The following is a 21,615-nucleotide window of genomic DNA, read 5'->3' as shown; positions in this document are numbered from 1 at the left end:
ACTTCTTCTTTAAGAGGCTCCTCTGTCCTCCACTCGTTACCTGTATTAATGGCACCTGTTTGAACTTGTTATCAGTATAAAAGACACCTGTACACAACTTCAAACAGTCACACTCCAAACTCCACTATGGCCAAGACCAAAGAGCTGTCAAAGGACACCAGAAACAAAATTGTAGACATGCACCAGGCTGGGAAGACTGAATCTGCAATAGGTAAGCAGCTTGGTTTGAAGAAATCAACTGTGGGAGCAATTATTAGGAAATGGAAGACATACAAGACCACTGATAATCTCCCTCGATCTGGGGCTCCACGCAAGATCTCACCCCGTGGGGTCAAAATGATCACAAGAACGGTGAGCAAAAATCCCAGAACCACACGGGGGGACCTAGTGAATGACCTGCAGAGAGCTGGGACCAAAGTAACAAAGCCTACAATCAGTAACACACTACGCAGCCAGGGACTCAAATCCTGCAGTGCCAGACGTGTCCAGGCCCGTCTGAAGTTTGCTAGAGAGCATTTGGATGATCCAGAAGAAGATTGGGAGAATGTCATATGGTCAGATGAAACCAAAATAGAACTTTTTGGTAAAAACTCAACTCGTTGTGTTTGGAGGACAAAGAATGCTGAGTTGCATCCAAAGAACACCATACCTACTGTGAAGCATGGGGGTGGAAACATCATGCTTTGGGGCTGTTTTTATGCAAAGGGACCAAGGACAACTGATCCGTGTAAAGGAAAGAATGAATGGGGCCATGTATCGTGGGATATTTTGAGTGAAAACCTCCTTCCATCAGCAAGGGCATTGAAGATGAAACGTGGCTGGGTCTTTCAGCATGACAATGATCCCAAACACACCGCCCGGGCAACGAAGGAGTGGCTTCGTAAGAAGCATTTCAAGGTCCTGCAGTGGCCTAGCCAGTATCCGGATCTCAACCCCATAGAAAATCTTTGGAGGGAGTTGAAAGTCCGTGTTGCCCAGCAACAGCCCCAAAACATCACTGCATGGAGGAATGGGCCAAAATACCAGCAACAGTGTGTGAAAACCTTGTGAAGACTTACAGAAAACGTTTGACCTCTGTCATTGCCAACAAAGGGTATATAACAAGTATTGAGAAACTTTTGTTATTGACCAAATACTTATTTTCCACAATAATTTGCAAATAAATTCATTTAAAAAAATGTTCTCATTTTGTCTGTCATAGTTGAAGTGTACCTATGATGAAAATTACAGGCCTCTCATCTTTTTAAGTGGGAGAACTTGCACAATTGGTGGCTGACTAAATCATTTTTTGCCCCACTGAAAAGGATTCATTCTCCTTGGCGTTTTTCCTATTTTGTTGCATTTCATGTAATGGACTTACACAAAACAGTCCAAATTGGTATAGTGAAATAAAAAAAATAACTTTAAAAAATAAATCTAAAATCTAAAAAGGAAAGACTATGAAATAACACATGTCACGGGAAAGGAAGACCCAGAGTTACCAATGCTGCAGAGGATAAAATCATTAGAGTTACCAGCCTCAAATTGCAGCCCAAATAAATGCTTCACATCGTTCAAGTAATAGACAGTAGGAGACTGCTTGAATCAGGCCTTCATGGTCGAATTTCTGCAAAGAAACCCCTACTAATAGGAAACAAATAACAATAAGAGATTTTCTTGGGACAAGAAACACGAGCAATGGACAATAGACCTGTGGAAATCTGTCCTTTGGTCTGATGAGTCCAAATGGGATATCTTTGGTTCCAAACACTGTGTCTTTATAAGACACAGAGTAGGTGAACAGATGATCTTCGCATGGGTGGTTCACACCGTGAAGCATGAAGGTGACACTCTCTGTGATTTATTTAGAATTCAAGGCACACTTAACCAGCATGGCTACTACAGCATTCTGCAGCGATACGCCATCCCATCTTGTGAGCGCTTAGTGGGACTATCATTTGTTTTTCAACAGGACAATGACCCAACACACCTCCAGGCTGTGTAAGGGCTATTTGACCAAGGAGAGTGATGGAGTGCTGCATCAGATGACCTAGCCTCCACAATCATCCAACCTCAACCCAATTGAGATGGTTTGGGATGAGTTGGACTGCAGAGTGAAGGAAAGGCCACCAACAAGTGCTCAGCATATGTGGGAGCTCCTTCAAGACTGTTGGAAAAGCATTCCTCACTGAGAGAATGCAAAGCTGTCAAGGCAAAGGGTGGCTACTTTGAAGAATCTCAAATGTACAATAAAACACTTTTTTGGTTACATGATTCCATGTATGTTGTTTTGATGTCTTCACTATTATTCTACAATGTAGAAATAGTACAAATAAAGACAAATCCTTGAATGAGTCTGTGTGTCCAAACTTTTGACTGGTACTGTATCTACGGGCCATGGTTTTTCACAGGGTGGCACTTTATGTACAGTACTGTACTGTATGATGCACCTCTGTTGATGGGATAGAAGTCACTTAGATTCGATTGATATTATCTGAGGTGTTCTAAAATACATCCATACAGGCAACCACATTGACCTCTTTAGGCAGATCGTCTCTAATTGAGAAACAACCCTGACTCCATCTGTTACCAGAAACAATTAGCCCATTTATATTTTAGCCCCATAACAACATTAACCCTTCAGACAAGCAACTATTTGTCCTAAAATCACTTGGAAGCTGAATGGAGTTGAATAACTTAAGGTAAGTCTACAAGGTGAGGCAATCTCTGGTTAAAAGGTTTAATAAACCATGTTTATTTGGAAGTCCAAGCAGTATTAACATGAATAGGAGTGACGCACTGTTCCAAACATCTTCAGGTTTCGCCATGTTCAAATCAAACATTTAGTAAATAGTTACATAGTGTTTAACCTCTGTAGGATAGGGGACGCTCGCGTCCCACTTTGACCAAAAGCCAGGGAAAATGCAGTGTGGCAAATTCAAATAAAATGATATAAAAATCAAACTTTCATTAAATCACCCATGTAGGATACTAAATTAAAGCTACACTCGTTGTGAATCCAGCCAACATGTCAGATTTTAAAAAGGCTTTTCGGCGAAAGCATTAAGAAGCTATTATCTGATGATAGCACTACAGTAAAAAACAAAGAGAGTAGCATATTTCAACTCTGCAAAACGCAGAATTAAAATATAAATCATGCCCTACCTTTGACGAGCTTCTTTTGTTGGCACTCCAATATGTCCCATAAACATCACAATTGGTCCTTTTGTTCGATTAATTCCGTATATATATATCCAAAATGTCAATTTATTTGGCGTGTTTGATCCAGAAAAAAAACAGCTTCCAATTTGTTATTATATAATTATTTTCATTGTGTTTTATGTCATTTATCTTGGTTTGGTAATGTCATTTCTTCTTCTTTTTGTTAAGTTTAGTCACAACATTTCTCAATTTACAGTATGTCAACCAATCAGCTGAGAGAAACAAAGAGGGAGCAGTCCATCAAGTGTGTGTGTGTGTAAGTGTGCGTGTCCTGCGGGGCTGACACTACGAACCCACAGGCATGGCTCTCTCATCCCTTCCAGGCTTTTGGGAGGGAGGGTGGACCATGAGCCTGTCATAGCGGACATAAGCAATGTCCTGATGCACTCTGGCAGCTTTCATGACTGGGATAATTTGTTTCCTCTTCTGGCGCACAGCTTCAGGATAGTCTTTGTTGAGGAACATCCCATTCTTGGCTCTGACCTAAACCTCAGCTGGAGTTGTGTATGAAGGGTGTGACCATTGAGCAAGTTGAGGAAGCTAAACTCCTAGGGTACATTGGGTGGTCAATTACCATGGTCAAGCCATATTGACAAATTTGTTGGAAAGTCTCATAGTCGTGTGATTCACTCAGAATTTGAATTCATTAGCATGTCACTTAGTAAATCTACGCCCCCTAAGTTCCAAACAGTCTCACACTGTTACCAGGCTCTATGCATCAGCTTGGGGATGAGGTTAGGTAATTTGCAAATAAAGCTATTGAAATATGTCATCTACTTATGTTACATCTATCAGGTCTTCCTCTATAACATTGATCTTACCTTCAGCCCATCAACACCTGGGATGCCAGGAGGCCCGAGGGAACCCTGTAAAAAACACAAAATAAACACTTCTAAGACATTCAATTTTTTATATAACATATAGTATGCTTGCATGTGTCTTCGGGAAGGTGACTATGCTGTGCTGTTTTAAGTATATGTCTTTGTGTTTTTCCCTGTTAAGACTAGTTGTATCATGATTTAACCTGTTACTCCTACCCCCTACTTTTTCGAACATTCTGTTAAAAATCGCGCAACATTTCAGCGCCCTGCTGCTCATGCCAGGAATATAGTATATGCATATGATTAGTATGTGTGGATAGAAAACACTCAGACGTTTATAAAACTGGTTAAATCACGGCTGTGACTATAACAGAACGTGCGTTTCATCGAAAAGCGCAGGAAAATCTGATCACTGAAAATGGGAAAATATATCAATGTGCCACTTGCATGTATTGTCTATGGCAAAGCAAATTACCTGGAGCCGAGATTGCAATTCCTACAGCTTCCACACGATGTCAACAGTCTTGTCATTTGCCTAGGCTTTGTTTCTTGGTCAAACAAAGAAGAGACAGCCCATTTCTTCAGGTCTCGGACCGGATATTTTGGTTGAGATTTACCCGGACATTATTTCCAGACGTACCCCTATAGAATACACATCGCCTCGTGATCAATTTGATCGCTTATTAACGTTTACTAATACCTAGTTGCATTACAAAAGTATTTCGAAGTGTTTTGTGAAAGTTTATCGTCAACTTTTTTAATTTAAAAAAATGACGTTACGTTATAAGACGCTATTTTTTTCCGTTTATCACACAGTCTTCATAGATAGATATCTAGGCTATATATGGACCGATTTAATTGAAAAAAAGACCCAATAGTGATTATGGGACATCTAGGAGTGCCAACAAAGAAGATGGTCAAAGGTAATGAATGTTTTATATTTTATTTGTGCGGTTTGTGTAGCGCCGACTATGCTAATTATTTTGTTTATGTCCCCTGCGGGTCTTTTGGGGTGTTACATGCTATCAGATAATAGCTTTTCATGCTTTCGCCGAAAAGCATTTTAAAAATCTGACTTGTTGCCTGGATTCACAACGAGTGTAGCTTTAATTCAATACCCTGCATGTGTATTTTAATGAACGTTTGAGTTTTAACTAGTACTATTAGCATTTAGCGTAGTGCATTTGCATTTCCAGATGTCTGGATGGGACGCCTGCGTGTCAGGTAGGAGCAAGAGGTTAATGAAAGGTGTCATATGCAGAGTGACATAACTTCTCAGTGTTGACTGATTATTTGACAGTTCTATGGCTGCCACTAAAACCCCTTGTGCTCAATTCCGACTTTCTGTGGCTCACCTTCAAATCTATTTGACAAATGCCTAAAGCATGACTAGGGCTGTGGTGGTCATGACATTTTGTCATCCGGTGATTGTCAAGCAAATAACTGCCCGTCTCCCAGTAATTGACCGTTAATTAACAAACACATTTAGCATCTCCTGGCTTCCACACAAAGCATACAAGCTACTGATGCAGACCTGTGGAACATCTACATTTTAAAAAGTAAAATAAATCCATGTAATATAGGCTAGCCTATAACAATAAATCCCTTATTTATTTTAGACAGGTCTAGGGAAACATGACATTAATTTTTTTTGTCTATTTCAGAAGAACATAATAGCATACTCTGAGTTGTCCTTGTGATAGGCCCTGATCTGGCTATGCCATATGGTTGTAGTTCATTTAGCAGACAAGATTTGCTTAGAATTCCATGGCATTATTTTATGTTATTTTATAGTATTTAGAATACAATTGGAGGGAGTGAGGGAGTGCACACCTGTGGCTATTCTTTGTTGAGCGGTCAACAAAGAAACAGGTACTCCTATATGTATAATTTACAGCTCTTTAAAAATGCGACTCTATTGATCACTTGAAAAAAGTTGCATGAAAGTTGCATGAACTCTGCTTTGCGTTTTGCGCAAGCTGTATACACTTCATCAGTCTCTCATTGACAATTTGACAAGCACTTGATAATGCCTCCCCTTTGTGTGGCTGTAATGCCCCCTAAAAAAATCAATGTATTTTTTGTGGCCAGTGGCCATTGTGCCCTTGGTCTGAATATAATATCTCCCGGATGTGCAACTGTGAGTGTCCTTATCCAATTCCGAGGCGCATATTGAAGATATTGGAAGAACTATCCTTTTACATTTCATCTGCCAACAAGACGAGTAGGCCTAACGAACAGCAAAAGCCTATGTCAATCTACCATCCCCCATAGTACAAAAAATGACCTATTCTATTCTGTGTAAGAAACAAATATTCCAAATAAATTCATTAAAAATCTACAATGTGATTTTCTGGATTTTTTTTCTCATTTCGTCTGTCATAGTTGAAGTGTACCTATGATGAAAATTACAGGCCTCTCTCATCTTTTTAAGTGGGAGAACTTGCATAATTGGTGGCTGACTAAATACTTTTTTGCCCCACTGTTCATATGAGATGAGTAACGCAAGATATGTAAACACTATGAAAGTGAAATTAATAAAGTGACTAGTGTTTAATTTATTAAACTGGCCAATGATTTCAAGTCTGTATGTTGGCAGCAGCCTCTCTGTGCTAGCGATGGCTATTTAACAGTCTGATGGCCTGAGAAAGAAGCTGTTTTTCAGTCTCTCGGTCCCAGCTTTGATGCACCTGTACTGACTTCGCCTTCTGGATGAGCGGGGTGAACAAGCAGTGGTTGTTGTCCTTGATGAGGGCAGGTAGTTTGCCCCCAGTGATGTGTTGGACAGAGCGCACCACCCTCTGGAGAAACCTGCGGATGTGGGTGATGCAAGTTTGCCGTTAGAGGTCGACCGATAAATCAGGGCCAATTTCAAGTTTTCATAACAATCGGTAATCAGCCTTTTTGGACGCTGATTATGGCCGATAACATTGCAATTCACGAGGAGACTGCGTGGCAGGCTGACCACCTGTTATGCGAGTGTAGCATCAAAAGGACCTTGTGGCTGCCAGGAGCCAAGGTAAGTTGCTAGCTAACATTGATTGTTTTTTATAAGATAAGTTTAATCTTCATATAATCACTAATTAACTACACATGGTTGATGATATTACTAGGTTAACTAGCTTGCCCTGCGTTGCATATAATCAACGTGGTGCCTGTTAATTTATCATCGAATCCCAGCCTACTTCAACTTCGCCAAACGGGTGATGATTTAACAAAAGCACATTTGTGAAAAAAGCACAAACGATCCTAACCATAAACATCAATGCCATCATTCAAATAAATACACAGAAGTATATTTTTTTTACCTGAATATTTTGTTAAAAGAAATGCATGTTAGCAGGCAATATTAATGAGGGAAATTGTGTCACTTCTCTTGCGTTCAGTGCAAGCAAAGTCAGGGTAAGTTTTGGCCGCATGTGTGAAGACCATTTCTTCCTAACAAAGACCGTAAATTAATTTGCCAGAATTTTACATAATTATGACATAACATTGAAGGTTGGTCAATGTAGAAGCAATACTTAGACTTAGGGTTGCCAACCGTTCAATAAAATAAGGAAAGGTTCCGTATTTCACTGAAAGAATAAACGTTTTGTTTTCGAAATGATAGTTTACAGATTTGACCATATTAATGACCAAAGGCTCGTATTTCTGTGTGTTTATTATAATTAAGTCTATGATTTGATATTTGATAGAGCAGTCTGACTGTGCGGTGGTAGGCAACAGCAGGCTTGTAAGAATTCATTCAAACTGCACTTTACTGTGTTTGCCAGCAGCTCTTAGCAATGCTTGAAGCACAGCGCTGTTAATGACTTCAAGCCTATGAACTTCTGAGATTAGGCTGGCAATACTAAAATGCCTATAAGAACATCCAATAGTCAAAGGTATATGAAACACAAATGGTATAGAGAGAAATAGTTAACATGTCATAATTCCTATAATAACTCCAACCTAAAACGTATTAACTGGGAATATTGAAGACTAATAAAAGGAACCACCTGCTTTCATATGTTCTCATGTTCTGAGCAAGGAACATTCGCTTTTTTACATGGCACATATTGCACTTTTACTTTCTTCAACACTGTTTTTGCATTATTTAAACCAAATTTAACATGTTTCATTATTTATTTGAGACTAAATGGATTTTATTTATGTATTATATTAAGTTAAAATAGAAGTGTTCATTGTTCATTCAGTATTGTTGTAATTTTAATTATTACATATATATATATATATATATATTTATTTATTTTAAATCGGCCGATTAATCGGCATCTGCTTTTTTTGGTCCTCTAATGATCGGTATTAGTATCGGTGTTGAAAAATCATAATCAGTCGACCTCTAGGTGCCCTACCAGATGGTGATACAGCCTGACATGACGCTCTAAATTGTGCATCTGTAAAAGTTTGTGAGAGTTTTAGGTGACAAGCCACATTTATTCAGCCTCCTGAGGTTTAAGAGGCGGACCATTTCAATTTGTCAGAGATATGTACCCAGAGGAACTTAAAACTTTCCACCTTCTCCACTTCTGTCCCATCGATGTGGATAGGGGGTGCTCCCTCTGCTGTTTCCTGAAGTCCATGACCATCTACTTTGTTTTGTTGACGTTGAGTGAGAGGTTATTTTCCTGACACCACACCCACAGAGCACTCACCTCCTCCCTGTTAGGCTGTCTCGTCGTTGTTGGTAATCAAGCCTACCAATGTTGTGTCGTCTGTAAACTTGATGAGTGAGTTGGAGGCGTGCTTAGCCACACCGTCAATGGATGAACAGGGAGTACAGGAGGAGGCTAAGTATGCACCCTTGCGGGGCCCCAGTGTTGAGGATCAGCGAAGGGGAGATGTTGTTTCCTACCTTCACCAGCTTGGGGCAGCCCATCAGGAAGTCCAGGATCCAATTGCACAGGGTGGGGTTCAGACCCAGGGCCTTGAGCTTAATGATTAGCTTGGAGGGTACTATGGTGTTGAATGCTGAGCTATAGTCAATGAACAGCACTCTTACATAGGTATTCCTCTTGTCCAGATGGGATAGGGTATTGTGCAGTGTGATGGTGATTGCATTGTCTGTGGACATATTGGGGCGGTAAGCACACTGAAGTGGGTCTAGGGTGACATGTAAGGTGGTGGTGATATGATCCTTGACTAGTCTCTCAAAGCACTTCATGATGACAGAAGTGAGTCATTTAGTTCAGTTACCTTTGCATTCTTGGGTACAGAAAAATGGTGGCCATCTTGAAGCATGTGGGGACGGCAGACTGGGATAGGGAGAGATGGAATATCTCCGTAAACAAATCAGCCAGCTGGTCTGCGCATGCTCTGAGGACGCGGTTAGGGATGCTGTCTGGGCCGGCAGCCTTGCGAGGGTTAACACGTTTAAATGTCTTACTCATGTCGGCCACGGAGCAGGAGAGCCCACAGTCCTTGGTAGCTCGCCGCGTCGGTGGCATTGTGTTATCCTGAAAGCGGACGAAGAACCTGTTTAGCTTGTCCGGAAGCAAGACGTCGATGTCCGTGACGTGGCTGGTTTTCCTTTTGTAGTCCGTGATTGTCTGTAGACCCTGCCAAATACATCTTGTGTCTGAGCCGTTGAATTGCAACTCCACTTTGTCTCAATACTGATGTTTTGCCTGTTTGATTGCCTTGCGGAGGGAATAACTACTCTGTATTCGGCCATAATCCCCATCACCTTGCCATGGTTAAATGTGGTGGCTCGTGCTTTCAGTTTTGCGCGAATGCTGCCATCTATCCACGGCTTCTGGTTAGGGTAGGTTTTAATAGTCACAGTAGGTATAACATCTCCTATGCACCTCTAGTTAAACTCAGTAATTGTCTCAGTGTACGCATTCATATTATTCCCAGAAGCTACCCGAACATATCCCAGTCCGGTGATCAAAACAATCTTGAAGTGTGGATTTTGATTGGTCGTCAGACCAGCATTGAATAGTCCTTAGCATGGGTGCTTCCTGTTTGAATTTTTGCCTATAGGAAGGGAGGAGCAAAATGGAGTTGTGGTCAGATTTGCCAAAAGGAGGGCTTGGGAGGGCCTTGTATGCATACCGGAAGTTAGAGTAACAATGGTTTAGTGTTTTTCCAGCACTAGTGCTGCAGTCGATATGCTGATAGAATCAAGGTAGCCTTTTTCTAAAATCCCCAGCTACAATAAATGCATCCTAAGGATATGTGGTTTCCAGTTTGCACAAAGCCCAGTGAAGTTCCTTGAGGGCCGCCGAGGTATCAGCTTGAGGGGGGATTTACACGGCTGTGACAATAACCGAAGAGAGTTCTCTTGGGAGATAATACGGTCTGCATTTGATTGTGAGGTATTCTAGGTCAGGTGAGCAAAAAGGACTTGAGTTCCTGTATGTTATTACAATTACACCATGAGTCGTTAATCATGAAACATACACCCCTGCCTTTCTTGTTCCTGGAGAGATGTTTATTCGTGTCGGTGCGATGCACTGAGAATCCAGATGGCTGGACAGATTCCGACAGTTTATCCCGAAAGAGCCATGTTTCCGTGAAACACAGTATGTTACAATCCCTGATGTCTCTCTGGAAAGCAACCCTTGCTCTGATGTCGTCAACTTTGTTATCTAGAGACTGAACGTTTAGTGAGTAATATACTTGAAAGCAGTGGGTGGTGTGCGCGCCTCCAAAGTCTGACTAGAAGACCACTCCGAATTCCTCTCCTCAAGTGGCGTTGTTTTGAATTGGCCTCTGGAATCAGTTCAAATGCCTTGGGAGGTGCGAACAAAGAATCCGCTTTGAGAAAGTCGTATTCCTGGTCGTAATGCTGGTGTTGCTGGTGAGTCACCGCCACTCTGATATCCAATAGTTCTTCCCGGCTGTATGTTATAACACTTAACATTTTCTGAGATAACAATGTAAGAAAGTATACATTAATAAAACAAGTTTCCTACGGACTAGACGAGAGGTGGCCCCCTCTGTCGGAGCCATCTTGCTCATGGGCTCTTATGAAGTGTTTGATTAGCTTTTTGAATACATTTACATTGATGTCAGAATGATTAGAGGGACAATAGAGTGCTGAGTACCAGGCAGTTAACAATTTTGGTAGGCTACTAATGACCATCAGCAGCATCAGAGCTTGGAGAAGCCTAATTACTGTGACTAAATAGTCATCTGGAATTTGACTGCCGTCATGACTCGTGACCGCTGGTGTGGCGGTAATACCCAGCTACAAACCTCCAGCGCCAGTCCTTGCGAGACACAGCGCTGCGAACAGAGAAGGAGAAAATGGGAGAAAAACAAGCTGAGACAACCTTTGATATCTCTGCTCCTCTTCGGGGCTGAGAGGGTTTGATTACCTTAAAATACCATCCAGGGTAAACATCTCATGTGAAATTTCAAGACTTGTGAGATTAGAATGACAGAAGGCACAGGAATTTGGGAATAGCCACACTGAGAAGCTTAGTCAATGTGAAGTAAAAAAAAAAAGGAGACAGCGCTCTGTTATGTTTCCACGTTCTCCTTGTTATTTTCTAGACACAGCAATTTAGACTCTGTAGACATTACAAGTGAGGATTAATGATCTCCTACTCTTTACATGGTCTCTTCAACCTCAGGAGGCTGAAGAAATTCGGCTTGTTACCAAAAACACTCACAAACTTTTACAGATGCACAATCGTACGGCAGCTGCTCCGCTCATAACCGTAAGGCTCTCCAGAGGGTAGTGAGGTCTGCACAACGCATCACCGGGTGTAAAATACCTGCCCTCCAGGACACCTACACCACCCGATGTCACAGGAAGGCCAAAAAGATCATCAAGGACAACAACCACCAGAGCCACTGCCTGTTCACCCCGCTATCATCCAGAAGGTGAGGTCAGTACAGTTGCATCAAAGCGGGGACCGAGAGATTGAAAAACAGCTTCTATCTCATGGCCATCAGACTGTTAAACAGCCATCACTAACATTGAGTGGCTGCTGCCAACATACTGACTCAACTTTAGCCACTTTAATAATGGAAAAATTGAAGTAATAAATGTATCACTAGCCACTTTAAACAATGCCACTTTATATAATGTTTTCATACCCTACATTACTCATCTCATATGTATATACTGTACTCTATACCATCTACAGCATCTTGCCTATGCCGTTCGGCCATCACTTATTCATATATTTTTATGTACATATTCGTATTCATTCCTTTACACTTGTGTGTATAAGGTAGTTGTTGTGAAATTGTTAGGTTAGATTACTTGTTAGATATTACTGCATGGTCAGAACTAGAAGCACAAGCATTTCGCTACACTTGCATTAACATCTGCGAACCATGTGTATGTGACAAATACAATTTGATTTGGTGGTTATCATATGTGTGCCCTACTGCTCTATAGTAAGCCTGAGACTAGCATAGAATCTCATGGCTCAGCAGCACTATTAACCCTCATACAAACAAATGGGTACATTTTTGATCACAGCCCAAAGGTAATTTATTCAATTCTTCCACATTTTGATGTTTGTCAATGCACTTGTTCTTGCATTGTTTAGTATTTCTGTATCAATATGGACTTTTTAATGAATTCTGTCTATATTAATTTGATAGATAGGATCTTTATTTGAATCTAGGTTTCTCTTGAGACATAGTAACAAGTTATCCATCCCTCCAGAGGGTGGAGGGGGACCTGTATCAGATTTTGACCAGATAGATTCAGAGCGTATCTGTGTTCTGTCTACACCCAGAGCTGTATTGTTGTGTATTCTTTAAAATGTAATCATTCTAGGGCAAATCTAAAAACCTGCAGAGATGCCGCACCGTATGTACTTGCCTATGGTTATAACTGGTTACAACCATGCACAAAATCAATATTAACTTACATATATGCTTAGTTGCAGTCAAACAGCTCATAAAAATCTGTCAGAATACTTGGTAGAACTGTAATACTATAATGTTTGTGTTAGAGATTTAAAAAATACAAACCTATGCCTCGTATCATTACATTTACATTACATTTAAGTAATTTAGCAGACGCTCTTATCCAGAGCGACTTACAAATTGGTGCATTCACCTTATGACATCCAGTGGAACAGCCACTTTACAATAGTGCATCTAAATCTTTTAAGGAGGGGGGTGAGAATGATTACTTTATCCTATCCTAGGTATTCCTTAAAGAGGTGGGGTTTCAGGTGTCTCCGGAAGGTGGTGATTGACTCCGCTGTCCTGGCGTCGTGAGGGAGTTTGTTCCACCATTGGGGAGCCAGAGCAGCGAACAGTTTTGACTGGTCTGAGCGGGAACTGTACTTCCTCAGTGGTAGGGAGGCGAGCAGGCCAGAGGTGGATGAACGCAGTGCCCTTGTTTGGGTGTAGGGCCTGATCAGAGCCTGGAGGTACTGAGGTGCCGTTCCCCTCACGGCAAGCACCATGGTCTTGTAGCGGATGCGAGCTTCAACTGGAAGCCAGTGGAGAGAGCGGAGGAGCGGGGTGACGTGAGAGAACTTGGGAAGGTTGAACACCAGACGGGCTGCGGCATTCTGGATGAGTTGTAGGGGTTTAATGGCACAGGCAGGGAGCCCAGCCAACAGCGAGTTGCAGTAATCCAGACGGGAGATGACAAGTGCCTGGATTAGGACCTGCGCCGCTTCCTGTGTGAGGCAGGGTCGTACTCTGCGGATGTTGTAGAGCATGAACCTACAGGAACGGGACACCGCCTTGATGTTAGTTGAGAACGACAGGGTGTTGTCCAGGATCACGCCAAGGTTCTTAGCGCTCTGGGAGGAGGACACAATGGAGTTGTCAACCGTGATGGCGAGATCATGGAACGGGCAGTCCTTCCCCGGGAGGAAGAGCAGCTCCGTCTTGCCGAGGTTCAGCTTGAGGTGTATCATCCCAAAGAACATTTTTTTTACATGATCTCTATCTTCGCGACCTTGATTGTACTTCAGCTATCCCTGAACCTGATTTAGCTTTGAGCCTTTTTCAAGGGTTAAAGGTTGATCGAATGCCTGGTACACCGGAATTATCAGATGTAATTCATAAAAGAGATGATGCTTGGGTCAAGGCCAGAAACACAGTCTTAGCCCAGGACTGGCAACAACTGAGGAGTTATTGTGTATTGGGAACCGTCTAAATTCTGGAAAACTGTCGAACCCTGAAGGGTACTACTTCCTCCTCTCTGCCACCCCCCAAAAAATTCAGACACTAGCCTCATTACAGATAAAAATGGCATCATTGATGCATTTAGTCAAAATTTATTTCAGTGGGTTCTCTCTTTGAAATAACTTCTAAGCCTATTCACAATGATATTGGGCTGGATGCTGATAGGGGAAACTTGCTGAATGATCAGAGAAATTATTATTTTAGGCTATTTACAGAAAAATAAGTCCTGGATGCTTAGCTAGCATCCAGGACAACAATAAATCCACAGGGGCCGACCAATTGGATCCTGGTCCTCTTAAGTATGCAGCGCCCATCATTGTTGGCTCAATAACCACATTTGTAATTGGACATTGTTATCAGGAAATATTCCTAAAGAATGGAAATTAGCTCTTGTGCTGCTACTCCATAAGGGCAGGGACAGTAATGATCTTAAAAATGATCACCTCATTTCAAGGCATCCTTGTCTTGCTAAGATTCTTGAATCGTTGGTAAATGTACAACTTTGCTCTTTTTATTTTCCTTTCACAAATGGGCGGTTATTAGAATTCATAAGATTCTGTATTTACGGTAGCATAGTTTCTCAAGATCCGATAGAGACCCAATCCATTTTTCCCTCAGTCTTCCCGCTCTTTCATTCAAACCCAACCCCCATCCTTTGTGTAATCAGCTGTCATATTGGGTTAGCCCACTAGGGGCTTTTTATGACATGTTATATATATATATGTAATCGATGTGTGATCTATCCTGTGTGTATATATATATATATATATATATATATATATATATATATATATATATATACACAGGATAGATCACACATCGATTACTCATCATGTCATATATATGTATATACACAGGATAGATATATATAAATGTACACAGGATAGATCACACATCGATAACTCATCATGTCATATATATGTATATACACAGGATAGATATATATAAATGTACACAGGATAGATCACACATCGATTACTCATCATGTGTATATGTAATTCTGTGTGATTATTTAGGTATTTTAGTAAATAAATAATTAAGCCAATTTGTGTATTGCGGATTCAACTTATTAACTAGGGTTTGTGCAGATAACCAAGTACTTACGACAATCAGAATGAGACCTACCGATCGAGGTGACAATAATTGACTGCTAATTGATATAACAGATCTTCATCTTTAAGAGAGTGGATTCAGGAGATAACCGCTCTATATAAATTAATGCTTCCGTGGTGCCCCAGTTTATTAATGCTTTAATTGTTGCATGGTTTAATTCAATCACGTAATCAATTAAACGTTTGGTAATCGACTTGATAAAATAGCATGTCATCTAATTTAATCATAGTCAGACATGACACTTTTGATACTGTTGATTATGATATTTTTTTGAATAAGATATGCCTGAACTCTGATATGCCTGTTCATGGTTTCATGATTATCTTAGGGCTAGAACTTAGGCCATCGTAATTGATGGGGTTAGGTCTGAATTTCTTGAAGTACATAAAAGTGTACCACAGGGGTGGATTTTGGGACCTATTCTCTTCACTATTTATATAAACACCATTGGTCAGTCTGTTAAAATGTTTAAACTTCATCTATATGCGAATGATACTATTAGTATGTATGCTGTTGCCCCGACGTTTGATCTGGCTGTGTCAAAACTGGTTTTCCAATCAAACGTGTTCCCACACATAAACACTTAGACGTTTGGATTGATATGGAATTGACGTTGAAAAAACATATACAGTAGATGAGCTGGTTAAGAAGCTAATAATTAAAGTTGGCTTTTTCTACTGAAACAGATCTGGCCTTTCTCTAAGCAGTTGGAAGCAGATTATTCAGTCAACCTTTTAATCTGTTCTTGATTATAGTGATATTATGAATAAAAGTGCAGCTGCTATTACTCTTAAACCTTTTGATACTCATTACTGCATCCTGTATCAAAATGTTGGCTGTCGATCTCTACATTACTCTCTTTTTGTTTACAAGGCCCTATTTCATAAACTTCCGTCTTATCTAACTTTGCTGTTGAAGTATAGACACCTGAGTTGCCTAACCCGTTCACAGGGATGGTTAACTCTTAAAGTTCCAAGGGTCTCCACCAAGTTAGGTAAATCTGCTTTTAGTTTTAATGCACAGTATTGCTGGAACAACTATCCAAATACATTTAATCTTGTTGTTCTGGTGCCACTCGAGCAATTTAACATAATGATTGGGGACTTATTTGTGGAGGACTGTTTGATTTTTAATGTTCTATTTGTGTTTTCCATGACTGCGTTTTTGTATTTTAATGTGTTTATGTTTGGGTATAATGTGTATAATACAACTACATACCTCATCCCCATATTTGTTTTTGTTTTTCTGCTCTTTTGCACACCAGTATTTCTACTTGTACATCCTCATCTGCACATATATAACTTCAGTGAAAATTGCTAAATTGCGATTACTTCGCCACTATGGCCAATTTATTGCCTTTACTACCTCCTTACTTCATTTGCACACACTGTATACATATTTTTCTATTGTGTTATTGACTGTACGCTTGTTTATCCCATGTGTAACTCTGTGTTGTTGTTTTTGTCGCACTGTTTTGCTTTATCTTGACCAGGTCACAGTTGTAAATGAGAACTTGTCCTCAACTGGCCTACCTGGTCACATAAAGGTGAAATAAAAACCTAAAAATAAACAAAAACATTTTTTGAATATAAAGGTAAAATTTGTAAAATATATATATTTTTTATACAGAAACCAGCTACCCTCTCTCTATATGTACACATACAGTAGAGTTTATTCCCCCCCCCCATTTTTTTACAGGAAATTTTATATAATAATCCTCCAATACTCTATATGTGCAACTTGTTATGGTATTTGGGTTTCTATACCATTTAATTTGAAGTTACTTTGATGATTTAGGCATGCTTTTTTAATCATTCTACAGTAGGCCCTAACACTCCCATTGTTTCACTAGCAGCGATGCTAATGCTGGCTGGGGGTTTAGAAAGTACAGAAATCTTAGCCATATTTTTGGTCATTGTCTCTCAGGATCAATTGGATGAATCACTTTTTGTCAATGCAATGATTTGTATTTCACATTTTGGTGTACCGCCCCGGTACACTGCTCGATTCTGCAGAAACTAACAGGTCTGTGAGAGCCGGAATTCTTACTGGTTGGTAGTTGATTAAATTCTTATGTCATGTAATAAAATGCAAATGAATTACTTAAAAATGATACAATGTGATTTTCTGGATTTTTGTTTTAAATTCCATCTCTCACAGTTGAAGTGTACCAATGATAAAAATTACAGACCTCTACATGCTTTGTAAGTAGGAAGACCTGCAAAATCGGTAGTGTATCAAATACTTGTTCTCCCCACTGTAAATGTCAAAATGTACATTTTCTTACATTTCTAAAAACTAAATGATACTGAAATCAAATTATGGTAAATCAGCTTTTTAGTACTAATGTAGATTGTACCTTAGGAAAAATCTGCACATTATTTAAGGGAAAAATGTCTATTTTCATTTGACAGAATACTGTAATTGTGCTAAAATAACAGTCTGTTTTGGTAATAAAAATAAATATGACAACCTTTTCTATGTAATTCATAAATGTTAATAGCAACAACAACACTGATTTAAGGCAATGCATTATTTATTCACAGAATGTCGCCTAATTACTTCCAAAGGGAATTCCATCAGTATGAGGACATAAGGGCACGGGGACGTAGTTTGGCAGAAAGGTTACTCCCAAAGCAGTGCTAATGGAAGCTTCTGTCTAGGGAGCATGCTCCGTTGACTGGAAGGGTGAGAGCAAGGTCTGGCATGGCTGTGCATATGTAGGTAGCACGGCGTCTGGTATATGGTGGGGGGAGCATAGCTTTGAGGTCCATATGGCAGTGGTTGGGTGCATTTTGTACAGGGCTGAAGCAGCAGCAACCTGTCGTCTCTGTGAAGGCTGGGGATGGTGAGTTGTGTAGGGGCGGTGTCCTGTTCCACACTGGATGTTGTCAAAGCAGGCTGAGGGGAGTAGATGGGGCACTCATCCAGCTCAGGGAAGTGACACTGCAGACATGTGCCTTGTAGATGATGGCTCGGCTCTTGGTGTTACCCTCCTCAGTGCTCCCGGTTTCTGAGCTGCTCTGATGGAGATGTTAGAGAGGTGTTTGGACCATGACAGTTTGCTGTCTATTGTGACTCTGAGGATGTTGTGGCTAGCTGGCGACCATCAGAGTACAGGTCCAGCTTTGATGGAATCCTCTTACTGGAGAATGTCATGGACTTACATTTTGATGGTTCGAAGGTGCCCTCTCTCTTCTTCTCCTCTTAAATTCTATCTGAATGGGACAGATATAAACTGCAAAATGTACCTTTACAGTATGTGTATGTGATAGTCCTCAGCTCTCCACTGCAATGTGTGGTGAACAATCTGGTGCATAATGGCTGCCTTGCATCATTAGGGTGTTTAATAGTAGAGCTGAATGGGTTGAGTTAACACACCTTGCACCCCACTCAGTGGACTGTAGAGTGGGCATAATGGTTATTTTGAGTGTAAGATGTTGAGAATGTATTTTGTTTCCTGAGTATGTGAGCCCAGGATTAGTCTCCCAACAGTCTGTCTAGGTCTCATGAGGGGATATGGATGAGATGTAATATTGTAGAGGATAACTAATAACAGTAGCTGACACTGGGCTACTTAGGACATAGGGCTGGGCAATATGGCCAAAATATCATATCACCATTTTTACAATTTATGTTTTTGAAAAATAAAAGTTCTAAATTTGCTTTGAGTAGTGTGTGACCCTACGGTGGTAACACATACATTCTAAGTGTTTTCAATTGGTCTTTCTCTATTGTTTTTAAACTGTTCAATTCAACTTCAACCCAAAAAATTTTTCCCGAATTTTCATCAATTTCTGCATTTCCTGCACTCAGGGACATAATAAACAGTGTATAACAAACAAAACATTCAAATATCGTTATAGAAGGTATAGTAAAAACCCAAACCGGTCTGTGCATCAATACTGGTATATCGTAAAATATGGCATACCACCCAGCCTAACCTAGGCTATTCGTCGTGACTTTGGGCCCTCTTCAATCTTAGGGCCCTGAGTACAAACATTTTCTCACAAAAAGGAAATAAAGGACAGGTCTCACAGATACATTACAAAAAAAAACAAGAATAATTATAAATAAAAAACCACATCAAAAGTTTTTGTTATATGATTCAGAAGCTATCTGATAGTAGATGAAATCAACTCTACCTTTTGTCCTGGTGGCCCCTCAGGTCCCTAGAAAGAAAGATGTTAGATATAATAATATGTAACAGGGTCACAAGGGAGAGACTCGCCCTGCAAATAGTGGTGGGATTTCATTCCCTGCAAACAAAAATAAGTTGTTAGAATGTCCCCAGAACAACATGAAATGTTTGCCAAAAGTCAACAGGGTCCTTCTGTGGCTCAGTTGGTAGAGCATGGCGCTTGTAACGCCAGGGTAGTGGGTTCGATTCCCGGGACCACCCATACGTAGAATGTATGCACACATGACTGTAAGTCGCTTTGGATAAAAGCGTCAGCTAAATGGCATATATTATTATTATTATTATTATTATTATTGTATCATGGTCTTGTGGAGGTTTTGTCTAGATCCCGGTTTGTTCCGAGAACGTCCCTGAGGATGATTTTAGGATGTTCTCGGAACATTTTGTCATGATCCTGTGGAGTTTTTGTCTAGTTCCCAGTTTGTTTCAGGGACGTCCCTAAGGATGGTCCCATGGAAGTTTTTGTCAAGATCCCAAAGCATAATTTCCTTTCATTGGGACATTGTATTATGATAACAAGGGAACGTTCTCTATGATACCTTTATCTAGTTCTCCCTATGATCCTGGGAAGTCATTGAGATGTTTTTAGTACATTTTCAGGACATTCGGTGTATCAGTCATCAGAATGTCACCTGATGTTCCAAAAGAAACATGTTTTTTTGGATAAATGTTCTACCCAACTACCTGGGCTCTCGCATCCTCGTTTCATTGTACATCACCCCTTGTTACTGTTAACGAGCCCACTGATACACAGCTCTTTGTCTGTTGGCAAGGTCAGGGATGCCAAGCCCACCCCCATATTACAACATATGACAACCTATGTGTTGTGATAATTGCGTTGTTTGCTCTATAACCTGATAATTCAAAGGCCTTGTGACTGTGATATATAGGCCTAAAGGCCAAGACAATTTGTTTTTACCTTTATTTAACTAGGGAAGTCAGTTAGGAGGGGTGCGTCACTTTTCTTTATTTTAATTTTCTTTATTTTATTTCACCTTTATTTAACCAGGTAGGCTAGTTGAGAACAAGTTCTCATTTACAACTGTGACCTGGCCAAGATTGTAACGGCGTTCTTCGTTTGTAGAAAGAGAGTCGGACCGAAATGCAGCGTAGTGGTTACTCATGACTTTAATAGAAAAAGTGACACATGAAATAACGATACAAAATACAAAACAACAAACGGAACGAGGAAACCTATTACAGCCTATCTGGTGAAACTACACAGAGACAGGAACAATCACCCACAAAATACAAAGCGAAACCAGGCTACCTAAATACAGTTCCCAATCAGAGACAACGAGAATCACCTAACTCTGATTGAGAACCGCCTCAGGCAGCCAAGCCTATACAACACCCCTAATCAGCCGCAATCCCAAATACTACAAACCCCAATACGAACATACAATATAACATAAACCCATGTCACACCCTGGCCTGATCAAATAATAAAGAAAACACAAAATACTAAGACCAAGGCGTGACAAAGATAAAGCATAGCAGTGTGAACAGACAGCAACACAGAGTTACACATGGAGTAAACAATAAACAAGTCACAGTAGAAAAAAAGAAAAAACCTGAGTGGGTTGACGTGATCTTTCTGTTTGGGTTGGCGCCCCCACTTGGATTGTGCCGTGGCTATACTCGGCCTTGTCTCAGGATGGTAAGTTGGTGGTTGAAGATATTCCTCTAGTGGTGTGGGGGCTGTGCTTTGGCACAGTTGGTGGGGTTATATCCTGCCTGTTTGGCCCTGTCCGGGGGTATCTGACGGGGCCACAGTGTCTCCCAGTATTTATGCTGCTGTAGTTTGTGTCGGGGGCTAGGATCAGTCTGTTATATCTGGAGTATTTCTCTTTTCTTATCTGGTGTCATGTGTGAATTTAAGTATGCTCTCTCTAATTATCTCCTTCTTTCTCTCTCTCTCGGAGGACCTGAGCCTAGGACCATGCCTCAGGACTACCTGGCATGATGACTCCTTGCTGTCCCCAGTCCACCTGGCTGTGCTGCTGCTCCAGTTTCAACTGTTCTGCCTGCGGCTATGGAACCCTGACCTGTTCACCGGACGTGCTACCTGTCCCTGACCTGGTGTTTTCAACTCTCTAGAGACAGCCGGAGCGGTGGAGATACTCTCAATGATCGGCTATGAAAAGCCAACTGACAATT

The 21,615-nt window shown here is 40.7% G+C and overlaps 1 protein-coding gene across 3 annotated transcripts in view; it reads right to left on the bottom strand.

Moving 5' to 3' along the window:
* LOC118368604 (collagen alpha-1(XXV) chain) overlaps positions 1-21,615 on the bottom strand; it is a 135,087-nt gene that overhangs the window by 76,142 nt on the left and 37,330 nt on the right. For all 3 annotated transcript variants that reach the window (XM_052495763.1, XM_052495766.1, XM_052495764.1), the window contains exons 7-8: positions 19,400-19,426; positions 4,023-4,067 (exon numbers count right to left, since the gene is read on the bottom strand). In XM_052495763.1, coding sequence (XP_052351723.1) covers positions 4,023-4,067; positions 19,400-19,426 — 72 coding nt within the window. The remainder of the gene's footprint in view (positions 1-4,022; positions 4,068-19,399; positions 19,427-21,615) is intronic.

The sequence above is a fragment of the Oncorhynchus keta genome, chromosome 35 (assembly GCF_023373465.1).
Source record: "Oncorhynchus keta strain PuntledgeMale-10-30-2019 chromosome 35, Oket_V2, whole genome shotgun sequence".
In the NCBI taxonomy this organism is placed as follows: Eukaryota; Metazoa; Chordata; class Actinopteri; order Salmoniformes; family Salmonidae; genus Oncorhynchus; species Oncorhynchus keta.
Note: the sequence above shows the minus strand (reverse complement) of the source record. Positions and strands in the feature narration are given on the sequence as shown.